We start from the raw sequence: 26,549 nt of genomic DNA, 5'->3' as shown, positions 1-26,549 counted from the left end.
CCAAAGCAGAAGTATACGCCAAGTTTTTGAAGTTGGCCTATGCTCAATGACACAAGTCTTGCGTCTTCAGAATGGAGATGCGTGGCAACATAATATGAATCAAGTAAGTTAGAATAAGGGAGCTAAAAATAATTAATGGCCTGATATATTATTCACAGATCACAAAGCAGTGGCTAAGTAAAAAACAATGACCAGATAGTGATCGGAGAATATTTTTGCCCTATGACAACTGTACAAATTAGACACAGTGCAAAAATGATGTGTTCTATCAATCCTAATGAGGCAGAATTCTGTTTGCAAATCTTACTGAAAGGCACCGGATGCATGAATGAAGCCATGAGCAGCACAACAGACCTTTATCCCCTGCTTCACATTTGTAAATGCATTTTTGCAGCTCCTGCTCCCTGTTGATTAAAAGGACAGGGGATGCAATAAAAAAAAGTGTGATGCACAGGGCATTAATGAGGGTATGATGTGAATTTATTTTAATTTGTTTCGTAAAATTGCATGACTATTGTGCGTAATTAAGTGAAATATGGTTTATAAGAATCTCACATGTTTCTTGGCCATCGGTTTTACCATTCCCATGTTAAATTAGCTGAGTGGAAATGATTCTTGCGGTATTAGGGCAGTACATTTCCTTGAAAGTAAGGACTTATTCCAAATTATGTAGGAGGAGTGCATGTAGGAGACATGAGACAGTTAGATGACAACTCAATTCAGCTATTGATAATGGTCTGCAATGTTAAAATTGTCTCCTATATATGCTAATGTTCTGCTATTTGATCTCTAAAAACCTATCGTGGCTTGATGCAGCAGAAAGTGCATTGTTGAGGCGGGGCAATGAAGTGTGCAAATCTATACTGGTCCAGGCGTTAAGACTTCAATTGGGGATTGCCTTGGACAAGGCTAGCGCAATTCAGAAAGGCATGCACTTCTTTGATCAGATAAATCAAAAACTTGTTGCAAATGTTCACTGAGAATCCCAAGGCATTTCCATAGTTACAGTATTCCACTGTGTGGACCAGCTGCTGGGTTTGCAACTCCACTAAAAGTTTTAAGATAAAAAATAAAAAACGAGTGCACTTTGGTTCTAGCTTCAAGATTATACTTTTATTTTAATAAAGGATTTAGATTTAAGGCTGCACAAACATCTCCCATTGTACACTAATTTGTCCTGTTATCATGAAATGAGTCAGCAATATATACTATCATACCTCAACCAAGTACTAATGCTTTCATAAAGAGGGGCCTCTTAATTTCGGTGCAGATGATAACCTCAGTTAATGGCGCAATAAGAATGGCAAGTTTTTACTTACACCCAACGTTTTCGCCTTCTAAAACCAGCCATAAATTCGGGGTGAATGTCTGGCTCAAAAGGATGAATTACTGGGTAAATCGAATGCAGAATTTATAGATTAACCTATAATTCCTTATTTCTTAGTGGTCTTAAGCGTCCAACTCTTAATGTCTCAGATTATCCCCATTTTCAGAGTTACAAGTACCAGTTTCGATAACTCTGGGGATTGGGAAAATGAAGCGCTTTTGCTGAGCCACTGGTAATGAGGGCCTAAGTAGGGCTGCCATCACATTCTGGTTGAATTGTCTCGATAAGGAACGAGAATGTAAACTGCACTATAGAGCTATGGGCCAGATGTATGACAGGTCTTAGTGGTCGCAAACAGAAAATTGGTCCGTTTGCGACCTCTAAATATCCTTTTCACATGTACTAACCTATTTTGCAAGTCTGTAATCTATTGCCGACTCGCAAAATAGGGTTTACGAGTCTTTTTTAGGAAGGAGCTGCCAAACTAATAGCAAGACTCAAGGGTATCTATGATTGTTTTTCATCCGGAATGCGGTCTCAAAACAATTGCAGTTTACCGCCTACTTCAAGTCCCCAGGGACCCCTTCTCCTTTGTGACTGGCAGCGTAAACAATTTTTAAGAGCAGCCAGTGGTCCTATGGACTACTGCCTATGCTTAAAAAATGAAACTGAAACGTTTTTCTTTTTCTTTTTGAAATGCATCCCGTTTTCCTTTAAGACTAACTGGCTGCATTTTTTTTAAAAGTTGCTTTATTTAAAAGCAAACACAGACATGGTGGTTTTCTGTCCCCAGCAGGTCACCATCACTGTGTTATTGCCTATTCCCAATTGGTCGCATATTAAGGCAGGACATTTGCGATCCAATTGGGAATCGCTAAGGTGTCTGAGACGCATTAGTACATTTCATTTTGCAACTCGCTAAAAAAAACAATTTGCGAGTTGCAAAATGTAATGATCATATATCTGGCCCTTAGTGCCCAAACAGTGTTTACTATGATAACCAAAACCTATTGATTTAAAAAATCAATATAAGAAATGATTTAATGATTTAAGAAATCAATATAAGGATCATCCTTCAGCCCCACCCTGTTCAACATCTACATGATCCCCCTTCACATCGTCAGATCCCACGGACTCAACATAATCTCCTACGCAGACAACACTCAACTAAGCCTCTCGCTCACCGAGGACTCCTCCAATGCAAAAGCAAACTTCTGCAATGCCATGACCAACATAGCCAAATGGATGAGTGACAAGTGCCTCCAACTCAACTCCGACAAAACTTAGGTACTGATCTTCATGAAGAACACCTCCACATGGGACCTCAAACCTACACCCACACTGACCGACCAGGTATGCAACCTCGGCATCATCCTCGACAGCCAACTGACCATGAAATGACAAGTCAACGCAGTTGCCTCCTCATGCTTCTGCAAACTTCGCATGCTCCACCAAATCTTCAGATAGATCCCAACCAACACCAGAAAGACCATCAATCAGGCCCTCATCACCAGCTGCCTCGACTACGGCAATGCCTTTTACACCGGCATCTCCACCCAGCTCCTCAGAAGACTTCAGACTATGTAAAACGCCTCAGCCAGAGTCATCATGTACCTCCCAAATGAACCCACATCACCCCCATCTGAGAGATCTCTACTGACTCCCCATCCAGAAGAGATGACAGTTCAAGACCCTCACACACGCCTACATAGCTCTCCACGACCTAGGACCTACCTACATCAACAATCCACTGAACTTCCACAAACCCTCTGGACACCTGCGCTCATTTTGCTTGCCCTTACACACACCCCTGCATCTGTCACAGCCGCAGCGGTGGCTGCTGCTTCCCCTACATCGCTACCAAGACCTGTACCGACCTTCCCCTACAGCTCGGGTTAGCTCCCTCGCTGGCAGACTTCAGAAAGAGACTCAAGACCTGGCTCTTTGATGGAGACCCAGCGCCCAGGTACCCCCAGGGTGACAGTGTTGCGCTTTACAAATGCTGATTGATTGGTTGATATATTGCACTACTGATTATTAATTTGTGTACTCGATCTGATTTAACAATAATTGAAAATCTACTACCAGTAAGTAAGACATTTTTTATGTTGCCTAGTTTTTGCAATCTGTATTCATAAAATTCAACAAGTTATTTTGTACATATTATTTGTAAAGAATATGAATATGAATATTGCTTATTCATGTCATATTGCCTATTATATTTTAATGGTTAAAAGTAAAAATGTGCATTACATAGAGTGGAAAGCTGCGTCTTTTACAGATTTCCATGCATAACCTGGAAAACCTTTGCGAATTATACAACCTCAGAAATCTGCATCCATGCAAGGTTGGAAACCTGCAGGTACAACATTCTGACTTTGGTTGTTAACAAGGCCCTCATTGTTTAATATCATGGCAAAAAGATTGAAAAATATTTACCTTTGGCAATAGATTAGAAGTATGTAAAGATGCTCCTAGGGAGATAATTAGCCACATAACTTTATGATGCCTACCATGCAGGCTACTTCCACACTATTACGCAAAAGTTTTATAAATGTCTTCTTTGCTAAGTTCTATGGAGCGAGTAAGAATATGTTTTCATCTGTCTGTATCTTAGCTCCAAATGTAGCACCGTCTGATGTTGGAGGCGGTGGTGGAAGCAATGGGGAACTAACAATAACATGGACGGTGAGTGTATTTTTCCATCACTAATTACCATTTTAAATTAATGGTGATATTTCTATACAATTGTGCGCATTACTAATGCAGCTGAATTATTTCTTTGTATGTTAACAGCACAAAGGCAGACAACTTTAGGTGTGCACCTGAGCTTGTGTATTCCAAAAACGAATTTTAAAGGCAATATATGGAGGGGCAGTTTGGCTGTCCTTTATTAATCTTCTTTTGTTTGGGCAGCATCTTGTTTGAGCAGCAGATGTATTAGTCCACCTTTGGAGTAGTTCAATTGCTCATAACAGAAACAGACAATTAACAAAGACCACCTTCTATCATGTATATTACAAAGAAGCTTTACATGATGTAACTCCTGATTGGACATATATTGTTAATATATTAAGTGGTATTGTATGCTTTGTTGAGTTTTGAGTTACTCATGTTCTGGCCACTTCTGCTATTTTTACAGTAAGATTTTACCATAAACAACGGATAATTATGCAATGTGTCATAATGTCATAATTTCAGGAATTTCATGTAAGACGAGTAATGAGAAATTCCCAATATTATGCGAATTACAATGCATAATATAAATTTTTCCTTGGTCTAACGAACAAAGTGTACTGTACGGCATGGGCTGGTTGGTGGTGTGTAATGAAGTGCATAAACAAATGGCTATGCCTCTGCGGTTGTTCCTTGCCTCTCCCTAGTGATGACTATGTTACGTATTGTTTTGACTACCGATGGGCTTGCTCCCAGAGCTCTTCTCCATGCCAGTGGACATTGACAGCAGTGGGTGGGGCCAATGATGCACTATGCTGGGGTACCTAATGTACTCTCTGTTACATGTGCGATTATGTGCTTTTTGGTATGTGCTTTTCATATTGATCTTCCTGGTGGTGAAATAGGTCTATCAAGCTCACTGTACCACACATGTGCAGTGCACATTAAGAAACTTGGCTGCACACAAGCAGTATATATACTAACCTGTATGGGAGAATGAGCGTCTTTGGACTAATCTACTGGGACCTGGCACGAGCCAGGGAGATCTGCTACTAGAAACTACAGTGGAGCTGTTCATCTGAGGCCAGAGGCAGAGTGCTGGAGCAGAGCATGAGTGCCTTTGAACACTAAAGTGTGGAAGGGAGGGGGCAGAGGCTGTGTACAGCAGTGTCACTATCGTTCAGTGATTTCAATAAAAACAACTGGTTCTGTACATTATGTGGGGGGTTAGCAATTTGTATGGTGATGGTGGCAGGGCAGTCTACATGTGGTCACCGGGAAAGGGTCCTCAAAAATGAATGAATAGGTTATTAAGATTGGAGGTCCTTAGAGGGACAGAAAGGTTGTACTTGTCCATTTTGGGGAGCGGACATGGCCAGATGCCATGGTGGGCCCTCACTATCCCTTTTTTGCCTCAAAGTAAAATCCCCTTGGGGCAAAAAGAGTCTATTGTCCCTTTTGGGGTGGAGGCATGACCAGATGCCAATGTGGTATGCCTCGTTCCCTTTTCTGCCTCAATGTAAAATACCTGGTGTCTAGCGGGCTTTCTACCACTATGGGCATATTAGAGGAAAACTCCAAACAGCTGAAATTCCATTTCAGCTTCCCAGGGAGCAGAAAGACTGTATACCCCCTTTTCAAATGGAGGCAGTGCCATATACCCATGTGGGCTGCCTCACCCTTTATGTTTGCCCTAATATAAAATCCCTGATGTCTAGCCTTTTAACTTCCGGTACAGATTAGGGGAAAACTCCAGCTTGGTGCAAACTTCCTATCTGCCTCCCAGGTGGAGCAGAAAGATTGTGTTGCCTCTTCAGGGTTGGGGATCCATGCCAGGATTGGCATCCCACCTAACTTTATTTACTCTAAAACAACCATAGCTGTTTAGTAGGCTTTCTGTCCCCCCCCCCCTGAGGGGTGTGATTGGGAACAACACCCCAATTCTGTTGCAGGGGGTGAGAAAGAGTGTACTGCCCTTTTTAATGGGGCTCAATGTCAAGGAGATCATTCCACCCCTTGTTTTGTCTCCTATATGGAAATCCCTGTTGTCTAGTGGGCTTTCTTCCCCCCAGGGGTGGAGGATAGATTGAGGTAAACTCTCCCAATCAACCCCGTAGGGCAGCAGAAAGACTGTTGTAGCCCTTCTGGGGTGGAGGCATGGCCTGATGCCTGCATGGGCTGCCCCCACCACTTACTGTATTTAAACTTTTTCCTCCTGGTCTCTAGTGTGCTTTCTGCTCCCTGGAGGCAGATTGAGGCTATCTCTCCAAATGTACCCCTAGGTGGGCAGAAAGACCGTTGTGCCCATTCTGTGTTGAGTGACTAAACACAAAATAGAAGTATACAAAAAAGTGATGGATGGAATGTTTGACGAATCTCAGCCACTGGTAATTACTCAGGGGCCCATCCCAGTCCATTGTTAATTAGCATGCCATGCCACCCCAGTTTGGACCCAGTCACATGCAAATCAGTCTTGACCCTACTCCAATATGAACAGTCTAGTCCAAACCACCAGGCCAGGTCCTTCTTGAAATAAAACACAAGCAACCCACATGTGGTTTCACCCTTATTAGGTCTCATCAGTTGGGTATAGCTTGGCTCCAGTAGCACAGTGTGCACAGGACCCGCATCTCTGCTTATCTGTTTCAGTTAGGGCATCACACTGAAATACACAAAAAAGTAATGGATGGAATGCTTGAACAAATCTCGGCCACTGGTAATTACTCAGGCTGCATCCCAGTCCATTGTTATTTTGTACACCATACCACCTCAGTTTGGATCTAGCCATATGCAAATCAGTCTTGATTCTGCTGCAGTAGGAACAGCCAAACCCAAATTTCCAGACCAGTCCTCACTAAACTGGAACACAAGCAACCCAGAACCAGTTTCAGCCTCATTAGGGCCCGTCAGATTGGTATGGCTTGAGTCCAGTAACACCGTGTGCTCGGGACCTACATCTGGGCATGCCCGTCCCATTTAGCAGTATCATACTGTAGTATGTAAAAAAGTGATAGATGGAATGCTTGAATTAATCTCAGCCGCTGGTAATTACTCCTCAGGTCTCAAACAGAAGGCGAAGTCCTTTTTCTGTTCACCATAGGCCCAAAGTGTCCTGAAAAAGAAAAGATGTCTGACGGTGCTACATTCATTCCTATTACTAGCTTTTGGGTCCAGGTAACTCCTCTTCCAATAGTACTTCTCCCATCAAGCCTGAGAGATGCTCCTGTACACAGATGTTTTAATGTTCAAAATAATGACATCCGTGCGCCCTCGATGCAGATCGTCATTACAAAACAAACAGCCCTGGGTTGCTGGGTAAGCTCTTTCATAGCAGCACAACCTGAAATGAAAAAAAAGGTAATTCCCCTGTTGCGATCATTAGAGTGAATCTCTGCCTTGGATGCATTGATGTGACCTCTAAGTCCACAGCACCCGGCTGGGAGTGATGTTGACATGGAGGTCACATCAATAACATCCAAGGCGTTAAGTACATTGAAGGATGAATGAGTGCCGGCATGAATGGAAACATTCAGGCACTTACAGTTATAAGCCAAACACATTGGCTTTGCTTCAACTTGCTGAGAAAGGTGCAGACTACGGGACACATTCTTGCTTCTCTCACAGGGTGCAAGTCTCACACTACCAGAGATATTGTTACAACCCTACCCCACAAGCAATACTGCACTGCCAACAGAACTCCCACACAGAGTAGCACAGAGTAGCAATCACACTCACATAGGGGTGTGTGAAATTTGCATAATTTGCTTTCATGTAATAGCGTGAAGTTTCGGAAAAATTGCACGTAATTATGCAACATGTACATTTGTCATTTAGCACTATATTTTATCACGGAATTCACTGTTGCATCACTTTTTGACATGAGATCACATTTTGTGATAAAAAATATAGGACAAAGAACACATTGGCTGCAAACAACAGCATCTAACTTTCTAAATGTACGCATTGATTCTGCACTATAATTTTGCCACAAATTCTGGCGTAAGTATGTAACGTGGCCTAATGACATGATTTTGTGTAACAAGCATAACACGAAATTACATGAATTTACATTTTGACTGGGCCTATACTCGACCAGAAGCAGTCTAACACCCTTCACAGATTTGTTGTCACATACTAATGGTTATAAGCCAGGCCTAGAACGGTGGCGGTGGACATGCTCACACCTTTGCATAATTTTCCACTTCCTTGCAGGTGCTTATCTCTACTGTCAGGCATTATATTTCTTAAAATTCAATGCTTTGTTGCCCTGCTTCACAGGGAGGGGATGTTACTTCCTCAATTTTAGTTGCAGGTGCTAGTCTCTACTGCCAGGCATTATAATTCTTAAAAGTAAATGCTTTGTTGCCCTTCTTCAGAGGAAGGGGATGTTACTTCCACAATTTGGTGTGGATTAAAACAAAATGTGCTGCACTGCCCCAAAGAGACTGGCCCTCCTATGCAAGGAATAAAAAGATCAAATGTAGCATTTTTCTTAGCATAGGAGCTACCCAAATCTTAAAGATCTCTAAAAAGTCAGAGTTTGGCCAGAGAGGTTCATGAAGGCCTGGTATGGATGGACCAGGCTTATATTCCTCAGGTTATTGCTCTGACCACTTTATAATGGTTCTCCTTCATGCTTTCTGGGGGATCAGTATGATTGTATTGTATTTTGGTGTAATTCTGGTTCTTTTCTGTCATACTTCAGTCTGTGGTTCCAATTCTTCCAAGTAGCTTGCTAGCAACCTACTCTTGTCCCTTCTGTTTGGACCTTGACGCACCTCTTACTTTCTTCAGACCCCCTCTTCTGCCCATAAGGAGTTGGTGCACCAGGTCTATTCGGAAGCAGTTTTGCTCACATTGACGAAACAGACGAACACAGTGGGTGTAAATGCGCCCCTGTAATTTTCATCAGTGATGTTGGTCACTTACTTGGAAATGAGACCACCTTTTCTAATACTTCATGATGGTGCATGTGTATACCTGTCCTGGGTCGACAGACCACAAAGGCATAGATATATACATGTTACTGTTAGCGATTCCTCTTGAAATTCTTAATATGCAATAATGACGATCACTGCTGATGAACACTGCCCTGGTCTTTATGGCCATACTGCTGTACCCGGGAACGTAGAAAATATCAAATGACTAAGAAATCTTTGGATTCGGGAATCAAAATATTGCAAAACTGTACAATTCTCTTGACTCTTAAATATCAAATCAGAGATGCATTATTTATTATTCTATATCTTTTCATTTATCTAAGTGCAGTTTGCAAATTCGAAATGTTACTAGCCTTTGCAAAACTAATGTTAGTAACCGTGGTTGAAAAACACAAACTGTGCAAATAGTACATATATATATATCTGCATGTAGCCATATTCTACATGCACATATGTATAAGGTCTATTATTAAGAAAAGAACAAACCTGTTGTGACAGTATATTCTATGTTTTACCTAGTGCTCAAATGTTTAACAGAATATGTTCTGAGCGACGTGTGTTTGAAGCTTTCCCTGTTATCAATGAATCAAACATGCAAAATGTATTTGGTCAGTGTTTCCCCATTGCCAACAGTCTGCATCAGTGCTGTACGTAGGAAGAACAAATTAGAGGCAGCGGTTCTCTGAATTTATAAGCATTTGCTAGTCACAAGCAATAATATAAAAAGATAGATTCATGTGACTAAATGACATAATGTCTTGTTAGACACAAATGTTTATAAAAAAAATATTTGTATTAGCATTTTAAATTTGTATATGTCGTAACAGTGTTTTACAGAGCAAAGAGGCATCATATGACCTCAGTTTTGACATCTATCATTTGATACAAAAACAAGCCTAGTTGGTATAAACTTTATATAATCACAGAAACCTGGAGAGAATAACCCCTTGCTTTTATGAAGGGGGACCATGCAGGCGTCACAGCTGTACTTCAGGTCTTCATGTCAAGAAATCTGAAATACCAGTTATACAACAGGGAACCATGAAAGAAAGCAATGATACTGTCTAATGTTATGTTATGTTATGTTATTGACATTTATAGCACGCACAGATACTCAAGAGTGTCCCGGCGCGGCACCAGAATGGGAGCTGAGAATCGGCGGATAATTAGATAAAAAGCAGCGTTTTCAGCCGTTTCCTGAAGAGCTTTGGGTCCTGGATGCCACGAAGCTCCAGAGGAAGTGAATTCCAGGCCACCGCTGCCTTGTAAGCCAGAGAGCTACCACCCATTCTCGTAAGGCAGAAGCGCGGAATAACTGCCAGAAGCTGCGCCGCTGAGCGCACCTGTCTCAGGGGTACATAGAACTTGAAACGTTTCCTATGGTATACAGGGCCATGTCCATACAGGGCTGAATGAGCCAGGATGAGGGCTTTAAATTGAACTCTTTCAGCCACGGGAAGCCAGAGAATATCGTGCAGATGTTGCTTTATACTAGATCTCCCCGGAATGTGTTAAGTAGAGACCTTGCTGCAGCGTTCTGCACTACCTGCAATCTCTTCAGCTGGTACCCTGGCAGGCCAATGTACCCAGTCATTTGCATAATCAATATGCGAAAGGATCAGGGCATGGATAACCATTTCCTTAGCTGCCTTAGGGAGGAGGGGGAGAAATTTCCTAAGTGATTTAAGGGTGCCAATAATAGTATTTTTATTGTTCTGTACTGTTTTGATTTTATATAGCACCTTTTATTATTTTTATGAATTTGTGTGCGTTTATTTATCATTGTGTGTGTTTGTCCTTTTATGGATATGTTTTATCCGAATAAAGTAATTGAACTGAATTGAGAATGATAAGCAATTCAAGAGAACGCATATAAAGAGAAGGGCTGCGTACATAGAAAAATATCAGTCAGTATCATTTCTCCAGTTTTTCAACATCCATAGGTGGTGGCCCCCAAGCAGCAGGGGCGTAGGCATGCAGGCCAATGGCCCTGGGGTGGGGGCCCAATGTCTCCAAGGATATACAGTACTTTTCGGCTTATTCCCATTGCATGGTGTGCAATGTGGGTGGGGGTCTTACTACCTCTCTGGTCTCTGTCTGGGTCATGCGGGAGGGCTCCTTACTCACAAAATGTTTCCTGGATTATTCAGAGGCCTCCACCCTTGTCTGCCCTCAGCTGTTTCGGCCAGCTCGCCCCCTACTGATAACTACCGTCTGCTGGTTGTTCCCAAGTTACCAGCACCTCTGTCCATAAATCTGCAATGGGACGGGCTCGTACCACTCTACCCTCTTCTCTAGTCAGTGCTCTCTCTTCAGCTTTCGCCCATTTGGTGACATCCTCCCTCCAGGTCTGTGCTCGAGGGTCTCTGGCTGATTTCCAAGTCATCGTTATTCGTCTCTTAGCCAACACCAACGCTAAGTCCATGAAACTCATGCCAACTTTTCGCGAGGCAATTCTCGGGAACAGCCCCAAAAAACATGCCTCCAGGGTACAGTGAGGGGACTGCTCAAGTGGCTTCTTCAGGGCTTTAAGTATTCCTCCCAATAGGGCTCCAAGTTAGGGCAATGCTATACCATGTGTGCAAAATTGGCATCTAGGTGACCGCATCAGGGGCACGGGCGGGGTCCGCTCCCATACACCACTTGGAATTTGTTCGGTGTCATATGCGTCATGTGTAAATAATTCATTTGTATATATTTTAACTGTGTTCCTGGAGATCTTTGGTGGGGAGGCTAGAATTCTCCTCCACTTCGAGTCTGACAGCTCTCTTTCCAGGATCCTCCCCCAGCTACCCCAAAGGGCCATCAGGGGGCTGCACACCATTGTCGCAAGGGATCTATAGAGCCATGTCACTGAGTGTCTAGTTGATCCCAGTGATACCAATAGCTGTAGGACATTGGGTGTCCTAGGCTCTTCCTGGTCCCCCGCCCATAAGTCTTGAAATGTTCATGTCAGTGCTTCATATGTAAGGAATTGTCACAGTGGCAAGTTCTATTGTCATCTAGTCACCTAGTGTCAGTAAAGTACCCTTGTGGTAGCAGTCGTCCACCGTGACAAGTCCAGCATCTGTCCAGGCCGACATCTGTCCAGAGGTAAAATATGAATTAAGGTCGCCATGAGGAAGGCCCATCAAGGGCAGTGCAGGTGCATACAACTGCGTTCCTGTTGTTTTTTAAACACATCTGCGCCAGCATTTGACCGCTACAGAGAGTAGCCCCCCTGGGTTTTGAAGAACCTTCTATGGACCAAGCAGCCCAGCCAGTAAAGTCTCCACACGTGTCATCAGTCTGATCACTCAACATTCACCCCCCCCCACCCCCCAGACCGGCCCGGTCAAGCCACCTCACAATCTACTGGAGCAGGGAAGCCCAAAAATATAGTTCCAAGTCTGGAACACCCAATCCCCCATCTTCCAGAGGGCGCCGAAGGATGACCAGGGATACCCTGCTATGGCCCGTGTTCCAGATCAAGTCCAGCACCAGGGCAGTCCAGGTGCTTAAACCAAGTGGGTGGCAATGGGTGACACTCCTACCGATAGCTTCGTGAAGAAGTAAAGTAGTCTTGGGAGCATAACCATTTTAATGAGTGTGATTCTGGCCATTATAGGTAATTTGAGGGACCGCAAAAAGGTGACACAGGCCTTCAGGAAACGGAGGACCTTCCCCAAATTAGCTTCCCGAAGATCTTCCAGCTGGTGAAAGATCTGTGTTCACAGGTAACGAAAGGAGGCGGCCAACCACATCAAGTCTGAGGGGAAGTCCCGGGGCCCTGTTACTCCAGGGGAGAGGGGGAAGACGTGTCTTGGATTTATTGACCCGCAGGCCCGACACCGCCTCAAAACTCCCCAGACATTCCAGAGTGTGCATAATGCCCTGTGTTCTGTCCCGCAGGTATAAAAGGATATCATCCGCATAGAGGGAGATGATATGTTTGTGCCCCTCGACCATTAATGCCAGAGCCCCAGCATTTTCATCTAAATAGTTCTGCCAGGGGTTCAGTGGCCAAGGCAAACAATAGCGGGGATAGCGGGCATCCCTGCCTCATATCTCTGCAAACTGCATATTGTGGGGAGAGCACAGTGCCTTTTTTGCACCGGGATATCGGGGTAGTGTACACCAGCCAGACCCATTTAACTCAATATTGTCCCAGGCCCATCTTTAGCCTGACTTCAAAAAGATAGTCCAATCTTACTGTGTCAAACGCCTTTTCTAGGTCTACCGACATCAGTGGCACATTTGGGTATTCAGGGGCTACAGGAAGATGCATCACGTGGTATAACTGCCTTAGAGTCTGGGAGGTGTTGCGGGTGGAGACAAAACCACTGTGGTCTTCGTGTATGAGGAGCTGCACGTGAGGGAGCAAGCAAAGGGCCAGGATCTTGCTATGGATCTTAAAGTCGGTGTTTAACTTTGAGAGAGGGCAAAATTCAGTACCCTGTGCTCCCTGCGTCTTGACCTTGGGGAGAGGAATGACCATGGCCTGATCAGACAATTCCAGGAGTGGGCCTAGTCTCCACACATCTGCATACATCTTGACCATATAAGGGGCAGCGCCCTGGCATAGGATGAATGAAATTCTGCCGGGAGGCCAAGAGTTCCCAGTGTTTTGCCCCTAGCCATATCCTTAGTCGCCACCCTTGCCTCCTGTGCTGTTATAGGTTCCCCCCAATTTCTTACAATGGTCTTCAGGTAGAGTGGTCAGTGGCATGGCCGCTAAGGAAGTCTATTGTGAATTCCCCTGAGTGGCCCAGGGGCAGCATATAGCTGTTTGTAATATTCGAAGAACTCACTATTGATAGCGGTCGGGGAAAGCAGCGACCAGCCGTCTTCCTGTCGCATGTGTGTGATAGGGGACACTTGTGAGTCTGGTCGAACAAGCCATGTTAGGAGCCGCCCTGCCTTACCTTCCTCTTCATGGACTCTAGTAGTGTATTGTTTATAATCATTACTACACAGCCTCTCTAGGGTGGACTCATACCACTCACCCGTCTCCTGGAGTTCCTCCACCATGCCCTCTCTGGTGCCTAGGGTCCTATCTAGGGCCTGCAAGTTGTCTTCAAGTGTTTGGAGCTCCCTACCCAACTCTCTCTGGGTGCTGACCGTCAGCCAATACAGCGACCCCGTGTCACCACCTTGAAAACCTCCCATTTTGTGAGGCTCGTGGATGTGGTACCCTGGTTCTGGCCAAAGCAGTCCGAGATCAACTCCGCCAAGGAGTTGCAATAGCATGCTTCTTTCATGGAGCTGGCTTAAACCGCCACAAGGGGACGGGCGGGCGTTTCCCTGTCATTCAAAACCCCATAAGCACAGGACTGTGGTTGGACAAAGTGCACCCCATATATTCTGAGTACGTGCGTTGTTGAGTGAGTCTCTCAGAGCACACACACTTGTCTATAAGGTGTGTAAGTTATGGATGTGAGAAAAATAGGATATAAGACTCATTCATCCCTGTGCTGTGTCCAGCAGATATCTACCATCTCCCAGTGCTTAAGCCACTCCTTAAGCCCCCCTGCCAGTTTGCCCGCCCTGTACTTCTCTATGGGGGTGTTGATCGGTCCAGTGACTCATCCAGCATGCAGTTAAAATCACCCCCTATCAGGCCGACCAAGTGTGTGGAAAGTGAGTTCAAAAAGACAATTGCATCCTGATTTGGAGTATATAGTCATCCCAGTAAAATTTATTTTCCAAATAATCTACCCTCTACCAGGACAACTCTACCCTCTTTGTCTATAACGGGATTGGTAGGTTCAAAGGGGACCCCTGCCCTAATCTATATCAAGACCCCCTGGCATAAGCCAAGTATAAGCCAAGTAGGAGGTGGCATAAAGCTGGCCCACCATCTATGCTTCAATCTATCTATCTCGGCTCCTACCAAATGGGTCTCTCGAAGCATAGTGATCTTTACTCCCTGCTGACAGAGGTATCTATGAATAATATGTCTCTTTAGGGCAGAGTCCATTCCCCTGATATTCCAGGACATAAATTTCAGGGTTTGTCTTTGTACGAGGAACATGTAGGCAATAAAACTAGATGAAAAATCTTACCCAAAACGACTGGTGAACAGGGCAAACAAGAGAGCAAAACATAATCTAAGAGAAACATTATTAGAGACACATACTAAACCCAAAAAACGCCAGGATAGTGTGCATAGCCACCTAGGGCACAGAAGCCAATGCAGACAAGGGAATAATGCTGCGACATTGGAAGACTGAACTCTGGATTGCTAAGGTTAGAGAAACCTCTGTTTGCGTTCAAAAGAACAGAATCACTGATGGACTCAGTTGTACACACCAGTCCACGACTGACAAACGATGAGAACCGTACACTACAGACGATGTGGAAGCTACCAGAAGTAGTAGGCCATTTCCCATGTGGAGGTTGCAATGTCTGCCCCCTAACAAGAGCAAGCAAATAGGTCGATCTGAGGTTGAGAATCCCCTGGCAACTGAAAAAACATTCAAACTGCAACAGCAGTAATGTTGTATATGCCAGCTAAGATACGTAGGTATGACGACACGTAAAATAAAGACACATATCAATGAACGTCGCAGCACATTCCGATGTGGAACGACCATCACAAAACTGATTTGCCATTTTCAAACATCTGGCCACACAGAGAACAATTTCACTTGGACGGGGATAGAAAAATTACCCACATTAGTGAATCATAAACAGTGGTTGAGACTGGAACAGAGATGGATTTATCGCCACAAGGTGGTTAAATGAAGAAATACCCTGGACAACTCTGACCTAAAAACAATTGGCAGACACAGGTATATGAAACACAGAATTTAATTTGGGTAATGTGAGAAATGAGTGAATCAGTAGAAATGAAACATACCAGGATAACACCCTGAAAACTACATGACAGATCGAACCCGATGGTTTAAGACCGAAATCAATGATTTGAACTCCACCACGAAAATACTGATTGATAAGCTAATATAATATATATGGGATTCACCACCCGTGCTTAATATAATAAGCCTTCTGGTGAATGTAAGCAAAAAACCGTCCCATACCTTAACTTCACTAATGCACCTCCAAGCATAACCGTATGATGTGTTATATTATATCATCCCACTCTTTATTAAACTGTTTATAGTGCACAGGTTTTTATAGACAATAGTGAACCATCAATGACACAGAATTAGCAAAAATGTGTTACAAGAAAGTAGACGTGAGGTCCGTTTTACTCAGAAGTAAACCCCGAATGTGCGAAGGAAATAACTTTATTGATACTTAGGAATTAACAATGTCTCAGAACGATTTAAAAAAAGAGGGTACACCGCCTTCTCTCCACTAGATAAAAAACAGAGATACCTTATGTTTACATAGCATCTGGGACTTGAATCCACAATTGAAGATGACGCTAAGGTTAAAATAAAAAATAAAAAACCCCACACCAACAATAATTTCATGGGGCCGGGGGAACATCTTGTCCCATGATCCCCTGGGATTGACACGCTCATGCAGAGGATTGACGCTGATCGCCAGTACAACCAGACCCGTCCGCTCAGCCTCAGTACACAGCAGCGGACAGAGTGGTGGCATTTAGGTATTCCTGTGGTGTGGAACCTTTGATGAAGTAAGTTAATTGAATGACTGAGGCCGGATGATGGCGGTTGCTGTCTCTAGGAGACACTGTGACCACCGAATGGTTGATGAGTGCTGAAATATGATGAGTACTGAGCCACACCCTGACAGTGTGATGCTGCACCGACGCTGCGATAGGCATGGCTACGGTACAGCAGCCTCGAGATAATCAAATTACTAAGTTGAATACGAGAATCACGGGGCACAAAAATGAAGTATAGTGGTGTTTAAAGAGTAATATCACTAGCATAGATACAAGGGGTAAGGGGCACAAAAAAACCCTAGCATAAATGCGAATTTTAGAAGCATCGATCGGCATCCCATGGGGGAAACAAACCCACCAAAGACATCACGGGAAGTTAAATAGAGTATACACACCCAGAACTACAATAATGAGAGTGCCATGATCTTTGTCATCCAAAAGTAAGAGTGCTAACCATAGAGAATTAATTTTATTTAAAAAAACCTGCATATCCAATTTTACTACATATATAGATCAGTCAACAACAGTGACAGAAAAAACACTGTTTTTCTTCTACAGTGTGACTAAAAGGCAGCACCTACCACCAGATCCGCATGTCCCCTGAATAAAGATAGCAGTGGTTAAGCAAGACAGTGTGTGAGCTTTAATGTCACTCTAGGAGGACAATCACTTGATAGATGGATTAGGATGTAATCACTATACTTTTGAAATTGCATCCGGACTAACCACAATACTCACAACCTTTTCAAATATAGGTGCTTGTAAATGTAAATCTAAGATGTATATAGTCTACAACCCACTATTCTGTATATTTCCACAGGATCACCATATGTATATTTAATACAAAATTTTAGGGAAAAGGTGTGCCAGAGTGAAATGTACAGAAGAAGTATATATATATAAAACATAGGACATCACTAGCCAAACCATAAGGATGGATGAGACATGATGTAATAGGTCAGGATAATTAACTAAGGTGTCATTGACTTCTCTATTTCTCCCCCCACCAGAAAATCCACGATAGTGCATGGAGTGCGTGCACAATATAAAAGCAGGAACATTATAATAGATAAATAGTTGTGACGAAGGCCCCGGTCCAACGTGGGCTCTGAGCATGGGCCGAAACATGCTGTACTACAAGAGGGGTACAACTGAATGATTATATTCAGTAAAACCCAATAAATTCACGTTTTTATATATACCCCAGGTACCCTCCAAATAAACATAGTGTTTGGATATACCTAGAGGTATTTTTAATATCACTCTTCTGGATCTCTGCATGTCCAGTATTGCTTTATCTAAGTTCTCCGATTCCATCTATGGTTTAGTCAGCCCGGGTAGTATCATCTTACCCATGTGTGAATAGGTGCCAATGATGAAGCATGTCACAATAAGTGAGTGAGGCGTCCAATATCTTTGGATACCCTGACCTTCGCAGATAAAGCTGAGGGAGATTTTCTCATTCTAATCAGATTCCCCCTTTTATAATGAAACCAGAGTCCCGACGGAGAATTCTGAGAGAAGCGGTTGCTTATATGTGTTAAGACTGTATACAAGAGGTTGCAACTGTCCTGCATTTCTCTCACTCTCTATTGTGTAAAAAAAACTTGGCTTTGTTCAGCCATACCAAGTTACATCAAGGTATCTTTGTCAGTGCCCCCCCAGGCACTCCTGCCCACTCACCCCAGCCCCATGGTGCACCGTGCAGCCCAGCATAAACACAAGAAGAAAAAGGAAAAGAGTGTGGGCATAAACAGCCTCCAACTATGAACTCTCCTACTTAAGTGCAGCACAGCAATGGCCAGCCTTCCAAACTTAACATCACAAACAACTCCCAAATAAATACCTGCCTCAGTCAGCCTGTAAGAGCTATTCTGTGAGTTGCAGACCTAGAGGAACTGGCCAAGTCCGTGCAAATTCGGCCCAAAACATATTGACCTGTACAATGATCTGTCCAGTGAACATTTAAGCCTGTAAAGTAAAGAACATGGACAAGAGTTGTGCAGGGTGATATGTAGCAACCCTATAGCTGACCTACCCCACCACCGACTGAATCTCTCACAAAGTCCATAACCACAGGGCCTTGTACAATAATGGATATCAAAGTAAGTCATCCTCCGTCTGGGGCGTAATGGTTGGGATGCCGGTATCATCTCCCTGCGAGGACATGGAGTCAGAGAGTGTCAACTTGCGTTTGGAAGCTGTGTCTGCCTCCCATGGTCTCCTATGCTCCGGTACAATGTCTGCCACACTGTCTTGTAGAGTAGGTTTAGTGCCTTCAATGGGCGCTAGAATCTTGTGAAATTGGAGACGTATAGGGTCCCTTCCTGGGCCACGTCATCTTTATTGTCCACTTCGTCTCGAGAGGGATCACCGATATCAGGTGGGACCCCAGATGATTTGACCCATGCCTTCCCCATCAAGACTGCAATAACTGGGGTATTCTAAACATAGCGAGGTCCCAGGGATGGGAGCTACCCACCCCGGTGTGAATGTGGATGTTCTGCGCCGTTATTACGGACCTCGCTCCGCAGTCTCAACAGTGTCTCAGTCTGAGGGCATCCCACCCTTGCTTATCTGATGGTTATATGGTGGAGCCACATCCATGGGAAACAGGGAAGATATGGGAGGAGGCAGCCAGTCCAAGGTGGGGAGATACAGCACTGGAAGGAATAGAAGATGACCACTATCTATATGTTGTTCTGTGAACCTCCGCTATCCCCTCATCAGGCTTCAGTCTCGCAATGGGTTACCAGGTGTTCAGTCTAATCCAGATAGGTACACATTCCTCAGTGATTGCCTGCTAGGACCAACGTCCATCGGGAGTTGCCACACAAGGATATACTATACTTCTGGGCTGCGTTCAGGAAAGCAGGCTGCAGCACTGGTCTATGCTTCCACTCACCCCCCGGGGAGCTACATGCCCACACCTTCACCCTGTGGACTCACCACCACTCCAGGGGTTCCCTTAGAAAGACTTGGCACCTTCCAGGGCCTATCATCTCTGTTTCTCCCCTCCAGTCACAGGTCATCTCTCAAATGCCTCAGCGGGTAAAGGGCATCCTCAGTTCGCCGCAGCCCAGCCCTCCACGGCTCTCACAGGAACTGCTCTCGGGCATCAGCACAGCTCGGCCGCCTCTTTCCCTACAAGGGGCAGGCTTCTCTAGTAGATGTAGGCAGGGCAGCGGTGCGTTAGGATTCCTGGCCCAGTCCATTGTTGGGCCATCGCAACGCAACTTCTACTCCGACTGCCAATGTCATCCCCACCAATAGCTGTGCCAGTGCCAGGGGGGTCGTAGAAGGCGTTCCCTGGGCTCCAGTCTGTCCCCTGCCCAACAGGGTCATCCTCTGGCCCTCCGGGCTCCTGCCGCTCCATCACGACCTCCAGCGATCCTCCCCAGAATCCCGGCAGCCAGGGTACTCAAAGCACCGCAGCTTCCTGAGGTATCGCCTTTCTCTCTGAGGCCAGGCAATTCCCCAGGGGTCGAGTCCGCAAACACACAGAGGGTCGCCCTGCTCCACAGTTCTCAGACTCAACCTTTGTTCGTGCAGTTGCCTCCATCAAGAAGAAGCACTCTAGCCCGCCCGTTGCTGTCACCAATGGAGGCCACAGCCAGCGTGGACGAGCCACTACCCCTCAAGAGGCTGCCGTGGGATGGGCAGCACGGGTCTGGTTTGATACGGGGCTGATGTCGCTGGATTGCAGGAGAAATGGTGGGCCTCGCACGGAGCTGGATTAAAACACATCTGATACGGCCACCATCTTGGCCACCCTCCCAGAAATGAATGTTTAATGCATTCTTCTTGAAAACGCAGTGACATTTCCAGCTGAAACGTCCTGCAAAGATGTAATCTAAAAACTATCATATTGTAAGAAAATCTATCAACTTGGCATGTTGCCCGTTTTTATCATGTAATTCTCTCTGTTTCACCTCACTGCGGATTGAGGCTTGCTGTAAGAAATAGAAGTATTAGTTGAGGGCAGTAAATAGTCAGCCCTTGTCAGGGTGAACCCCAAAAGTCACTGAATAAAACTGTGCTTAACCCTCAGGTAGCTTGGCACAAAAGCAGTCAGGATTAATTTAGAGGCAATGTGTAACGTATTAATGAAGTACTCAAACAATAATACAGTGAAAACATAACACAAGAAAAATCGCTAACTAATTTAGAAAAATAGAGCACATTTTAATAAATACAATCCAACAAATAGAATGGAAGACATTCATTTTTAAATTTTAAGTTTCATAATAGCTCCAAAAATCATTAAATGCCAACGGCAGCTATCTGCTTGTACTTGACCGGGACAAGGGTGCTTAGTTTCTTTATTTTGTTTAATGTACTGTTTATTGTTCTCATTCTTTGCTTTTTGAGGTTTAACTGGCAGCTTTGAGCTCGCTACCAAAGATGACTTAGCAAACCCTTAAGCAATCCAGTCTCACCTCAATATGCTTAGTTAAGGAACATAGTCCAGTGGGCCTGGTTTATGCATATAAATATTCTTCACATCAAACAAATAATCTATTCACAAAGGCATTTTGAGGTACTTAAAAACTACATTTGTAATACTCTTTTAGATATTCTTACATGCCTTCTTCAATTAGCTTAAAAACATCTAAAACGGGACTATTCGCTGAATATTCATGCAAAATTAGTACTGTTAGCACTGTCCCCTCTATACACTTTTACTAATAGGCTGTTGGGTGTTTCAAGGCTGTTTCATCATTGCATGTAAGATTATATAAGGCAGTAATATAGTAGAATGTTTTAACGTACTCTTAAATGCCTTTGTGAATAAGACCCAAAATGTACAATAAATTGCAAAACGAAATGTATAGCTGTTTATAATAACTTGGTTAACGATGTAATCATTAAAAATGTCAGACTGCAAAAATGCACATGAAGCATGCAATTTGCAAATTGTAATGGTCTGTTATTAAAGACCACAAAGTAAAAATAGAGAGGGAAAAATCTTTCCCAAAATGACGACCAAGAAATATATTAATAGTGTGGCTTAGTGAACTTCACATGAGTCGTGGAAACACATGGAAATGAAAAATGCACTTGTCATCGTTGTATGACCTTTTCTTAAGAGAAACCAATGCATCACTGTTTTTTTTAAATACTTTGTTATGCCTCGTGTCCTGATTTTTACCTGAATCAGCGTTCTTCATCACCGGGATTCATTCATATGTTCTTTCAAACATGTGCTTCACCTCGAGAATTTTGAAAAGTGATTACACTCACTATATGCAATTTTTCAACCACAAATATATTCATGCGAGTTTTAAATTAGTTGCAATTATGCCCCAAACCTGTTTTAAAAAAAAAACTTTTATGTATTTGTTCGGAACTTGGTAAAAAAATGAATGTGTCTGTGTGTAGAACACTAAGGGCCATATGTATGAACTCATTTTCCCATAGACACAGAATGGGTAAAACCCTTTGATACATCTGGCCCTAATTTGCTTTAAAAAATAACATACTACTTTGAATCTCCACATTGACACACCTACATTGAGACTAGGGATATGCAAACTTTCCGTTTTATCCAGGTGATCGGGCCACATCAGCTGACTTCAACCTTCACGGAGCTAGGAGAATTTTCTCAATACCCAACATTAGCTAATCCCTGCAGCCGGACATGCCGAATAGCATCCGAATGGTGAGCCACATACCTCTCCTTTCGCACTCAACAAATAACACATTTGTAAATAGGGTCCAACCGCACACCCTACACAGTGTAGGGTGTTACCCGTGTGGGCAAGTGCTTTCAGCGGCCAACATAGGGGTAGTAGGTGCTATATAAATATTACAATACAATACAATATAATGAATGCGGCAATGGACTGTATCAGCGTAGACTGCATCCCCTAACAGACAGAAAGAGTAGTTGAGCAAACAGGATGGGTCATCCAAAGTGAACAATATCTTTGTATACTAATCCACAAAATGCATGTGTATAACAGACTATGTACGTATTGCTGCTTCAGTGTGCATATGGGTGTGTATTTATAGAGGGGCTTATGCCTAGTACTAACAAATAGAACTAAGGGTCATGTGTATGTATGTATGCATGCATATCAGTATGAATTTAGATCTATGGGTATGTCTGTATACATGAATATGTTTATTTCAGTTAATTATTTGAAAAAAAAGAATAATAATTTAAAGTTCCCTTCAACCTCTATCTCATCTCTCCACTGTCCGACTCATCCAACACCTTTCTAACTACTATGATCTCCCAAACATCTTTTTCAAACTTCCCTCCTCCTTTTTTTCAAATTCACCCGACTAGCAGGTGCACACTTCCACTACTCCCTATAACAACTCACAATCTCCCCTTTCTACTCCACTGCCATTTTTTTTTATCCCTTCCCAAAACACTACTAACTGCTTGAGAACTTGAGCACAACCTTATACTTGCCACAACTAATCAACAAGGAAACATATATTACTAATCTATTAACTAATGTTTTATTCCCCACAAACTTGATTGATTTTCAGTTGTACATTGTCGCAGAATTCTGCTGCAACACATATCATACAGTGGCAGTCTGTTCGTTCATAACAGATAGTGCTACCGTGGGCATCCGCTGAGAACTGAGCCAACAGCCATATCTGATTACACAGTTGCACATTGTCATACACACTTAGTGCAGCAGTTTACGGATATATGTAGAAATAAACAATCCCGAGAATCCCACCCTGCCCGTCCACCCACCCTCCTGGCTCACCCCTGCCTGTCTATCTGTCTAAGAAAGGGGCCGGCTCTAGTGGGATTGCACTGGGCTAACACAGTTATTCAGATTTGTGTATTGTCGTTGGTCAAATGTGATTGCTGAGTTAATAGGCATGTCACACATTGTTGATTGTGTGGAACGTCAGTGTCTCATTGCGCGTCATGTGTTCTTGGGTTCTGCAGCTTTAAATGATTCAAACATTACATCCCATTACATCGATATTGGGATTTTCCGTAAGCCTCTGCACTCCTCCCTGCGTAGGACTGCACTTTCTGCCCTTCCCCATCTGATTATTCCTCATGCCAGCTATGTGTCGCAGGAGGGAACGTCGAATCCCATGTCATGGAGATGGAGCGCTTTGCAACAAGCAGGGCCAAGTCGGCAAATCTGTGCTGTACTCTCTGTGCCTTAGGTCGCCTACCCATACCCACCAAACAGCTTTCCATTGCACCCCCATTTGGGATCCCCGTTACAGCACATATTGTGGTTGTGACATAGGCCCAAAAGGCGGAGAGGCATGGGCATGCCTACAGCATATGTACAAAATTAGCGTCATGTGCATGGCATCGCGGACAATGTACTTGCACCTCTGGGTGCATTTTATTCAGCCAGTAGGGCGTGAGGAAGGATCTATACAGCACCATCATGGCTCGAAAAACATTTTACTAGCCCTACAGGTCTAGTAACTTGAATAATCTACTCGACCTAACTGTAATGTACTTGACCTGTTAACTGATCTAAAATTAAGTGATCATATGCAAATATTTTGTCTTATGTAGCCGCCCTCTTCTTTATTATCACATAAGAGAGCACCTTCAAAAATGCAAGTTTACTATTTCTGCTGTAAAAAAAACGTTTTATTTACTAACCTAAATTTTTCCTCCATGTATAACAAGAATCAAGCCTATATATCAGGTACACATGAACCCTGGCCTGCCTCTTTGGGCCAGATCTACTACCATTGTTGGCGGTCACAAATGGGAAATCAGCCCATTTGCGATCACAAAAAGGGTGGTGTTATGGACAAACGCTATTTTGCGTGTAGGTGACTTGCAAAATAGTGATTGCAAGTCACTATTAGGTAGGGACATGCCAAGGGCGGTCCTTCGTAAAAGCGAGTCAGATTGGTATGTACCATTGTTTTGATCGCAAAACACTTGAAGTTTACCACCAACTTCAAGTAGGTGGTAAGCAACTCGCAAATAGGAAGAGGTCCCAAGGAAACCACTTGCCTTTTGTGAATGAGTGCGAACAAATTTCCAAGAGCAGGCAGTGGTCCAAGGGACGATTGCTTTACCCTTAAAAAAAAAAATGTTAATTCTTTTTTTTAAAACTCATCCCATTTTCCTTTCTAGAAAACAGTCTGCATTTAAAAAAAAAAGTTGCTTTATTGAAAAACCAAACACAGACATGAGAGTCTGTCGTCCCCAGCAGGCCCCATCCAGGTGTTTCCAGGCCATTCCCAGTGGGTCGCAAATTGCAACCTGCCTCATGAATATTAATGAGGCAGATTAATGAGGCAGGTCCCTTGCAACCCATTTTTCACAGTTCAATTGTAACACAGTTCACTTTTCAAAGTCCTCAACTTCAGTCACAGAAAAATAAATGTAGAAAGAAAAATTGTGAGCAATAAAGATGCCTTTAAATCTTGTTATCTTGTTACATTTGCTTCACTTTCAGAGACAGAGGTCAAAAGTCTGTTTGTCTTCCACAGAAGTTAGAGGATTTTCAGCTTGCCAGAAAGGGCGAGTAGTCACTAAAAATAGCTTTTCCTGAATTAATCTTGCTTGACAATGCGAGCGGGCGAGTGAATTTTTCAAGCCCTGACCCTGTATTGTACGACTTTAAATTTGGTGTTACGGGATACCTTCCTGGGATATTCTAGGAGCGAGTCCCACTCTTTATCTGACATATTCCTGCCTAAGAGTTCACACAAAAGGAATGTGCACTTGATAGAAGTCAAGCAGGCGACAATTTTAAGATCCAGAAATTCTTCTCTTTATTTTAGCCTTGTTTAAAACACCGGCACACAGCCAAAGTTTTTAGTTCCCCAGTGCTACGGGAACTTTGTCAGGGCTTCTGTAATTATCGGTAAAGTAATCTGAGGGCTGAATTATTTTGCGTTCATTCACATATAGGCAATTGTGAACACGAGTCTGATTCTCGTAATCCTGCGTCAGATAATGAATTGCCAATAAGTTAGGGCTATTTTTAATAGTAGAGGGGCCGTGGATGGGGTCTTGCTTTGGGGCAATAGTAAGGTATGCAGAGTGCCTTTGGCAATAGTTTGGGGTGTATAGCCCAACTCATGAAGATTGCATCCGTCAAGCCAGTATGCAAGCCACTGAAGTTGGCTCGCATAGCAGTATGCACGAAATCTGGTGCACCCAACCCACCTTTATCCGTACCTAGTTGTAGTTTTGATAAGCCATCCCGCCTACGTCCTTTCACCCAGATCAGGTCTGACAGGAGTGTGTCTAAGGCTGTAAAGAAGGCGGTGGGGATGATGATGGGGAGATTAGTAAAATAGTAGAGCAATCGTGGAAGCATGACCATTTTAGAAATGGCCACCAGGCCCGCTACCGAGATGGGCAGAGACGTCTAAAAAGCTATTTGGGCACGCAATGCGGTGACCGCCCTCTGAAGATTACCATCCAGAGGATCTTGTGGAGACCTGTATATTTGAATGCCCTAGTTTCGGAACGTATTAGGCGCTACTTGAAGTCTTGAGGCTCCAAAGCGTACAGGCTCCAAGTGCATTTCCGGCTGGAAAAGAAAGGCATAGGACTTGGCTGGCAAGTCCTGATGTTTGTTTGAATTGCTCTAATATGCGTGGTATAGGCTCTAAACTATCTTGGAGGTTACCAATGTAGAGGATTATATCATCCGCATATAATGAGAGTGTATGTGTGGTATTGTTAATGCGGTTACATTTTTCCCCTGCTCGCCACTGAAGCTTCATCGCTAGTGGCTCCATCGCGAACACAAACAATATCATGGATAATGGGCATCCCTGCCGTGTGCCTCTGCTAATGGAATAGGGTTGAGATATGTGCTCTCCGCTGCGGGCTCTAGCTGTCGGCTCTTTGTAGAGCAATTTGACCCATTGCAGGTATTCAGGAGGGATACCGAACTTGCAGAACGCCCATAGCATATAGTCTCAGTTTAGGGTGTCAAAAGCTTGACGCAGGTCCAGGGATATGCATCCGGCTTCCACCTGAGCCCTGGGAGTTGCATTCAGCACATGGTACAGGTGCCTAATGTGTAAGGAAGTACTACGGCCGGGC

The 26,549-nt window shown here is 43.7% G+C and overlaps 1 protein-coding gene across 3 annotated transcripts in view; it reads left to right on the top strand.

Annotated features, from left to right (window-relative positions):
- CNTN1 (contactin 1) overlaps positions 1 to 26,549 on the top strand; it is a 988,997-nt gene that overhangs the window by 769,310 nt on the left and 193,138 nt on the right. For all 3 annotated transcript variants that reach the window (XM_085653079.1, XM_085653080.1, XM_085653081.1), the window contains one exon: positions 3,945 to 4,015. In XM_085653079.1, coding sequence (XP_085509205.1) covers positions 3,945 to 4,015 — 71 coding nt within the window. The remainder of the gene's footprint in view (positions 1 to 3,944; positions 4,016 to 26,549) is intronic.

This window comes from Triturus cristatus, chromosome 4_1 (assembly GCF_964204655.1).
Source record: "Triturus cristatus chromosome 4_1, aTriCri1.1, whole genome shotgun sequence".
NCBI lineage: Eukaryota > Metazoa > Chordata > Amphibia > Caudata > Salamandridae > Triturus > Triturus cristatus.
Note: the sequence above shows the minus strand (reverse complement) of the source record. Positions and strands in the feature narration are given on the sequence as shown.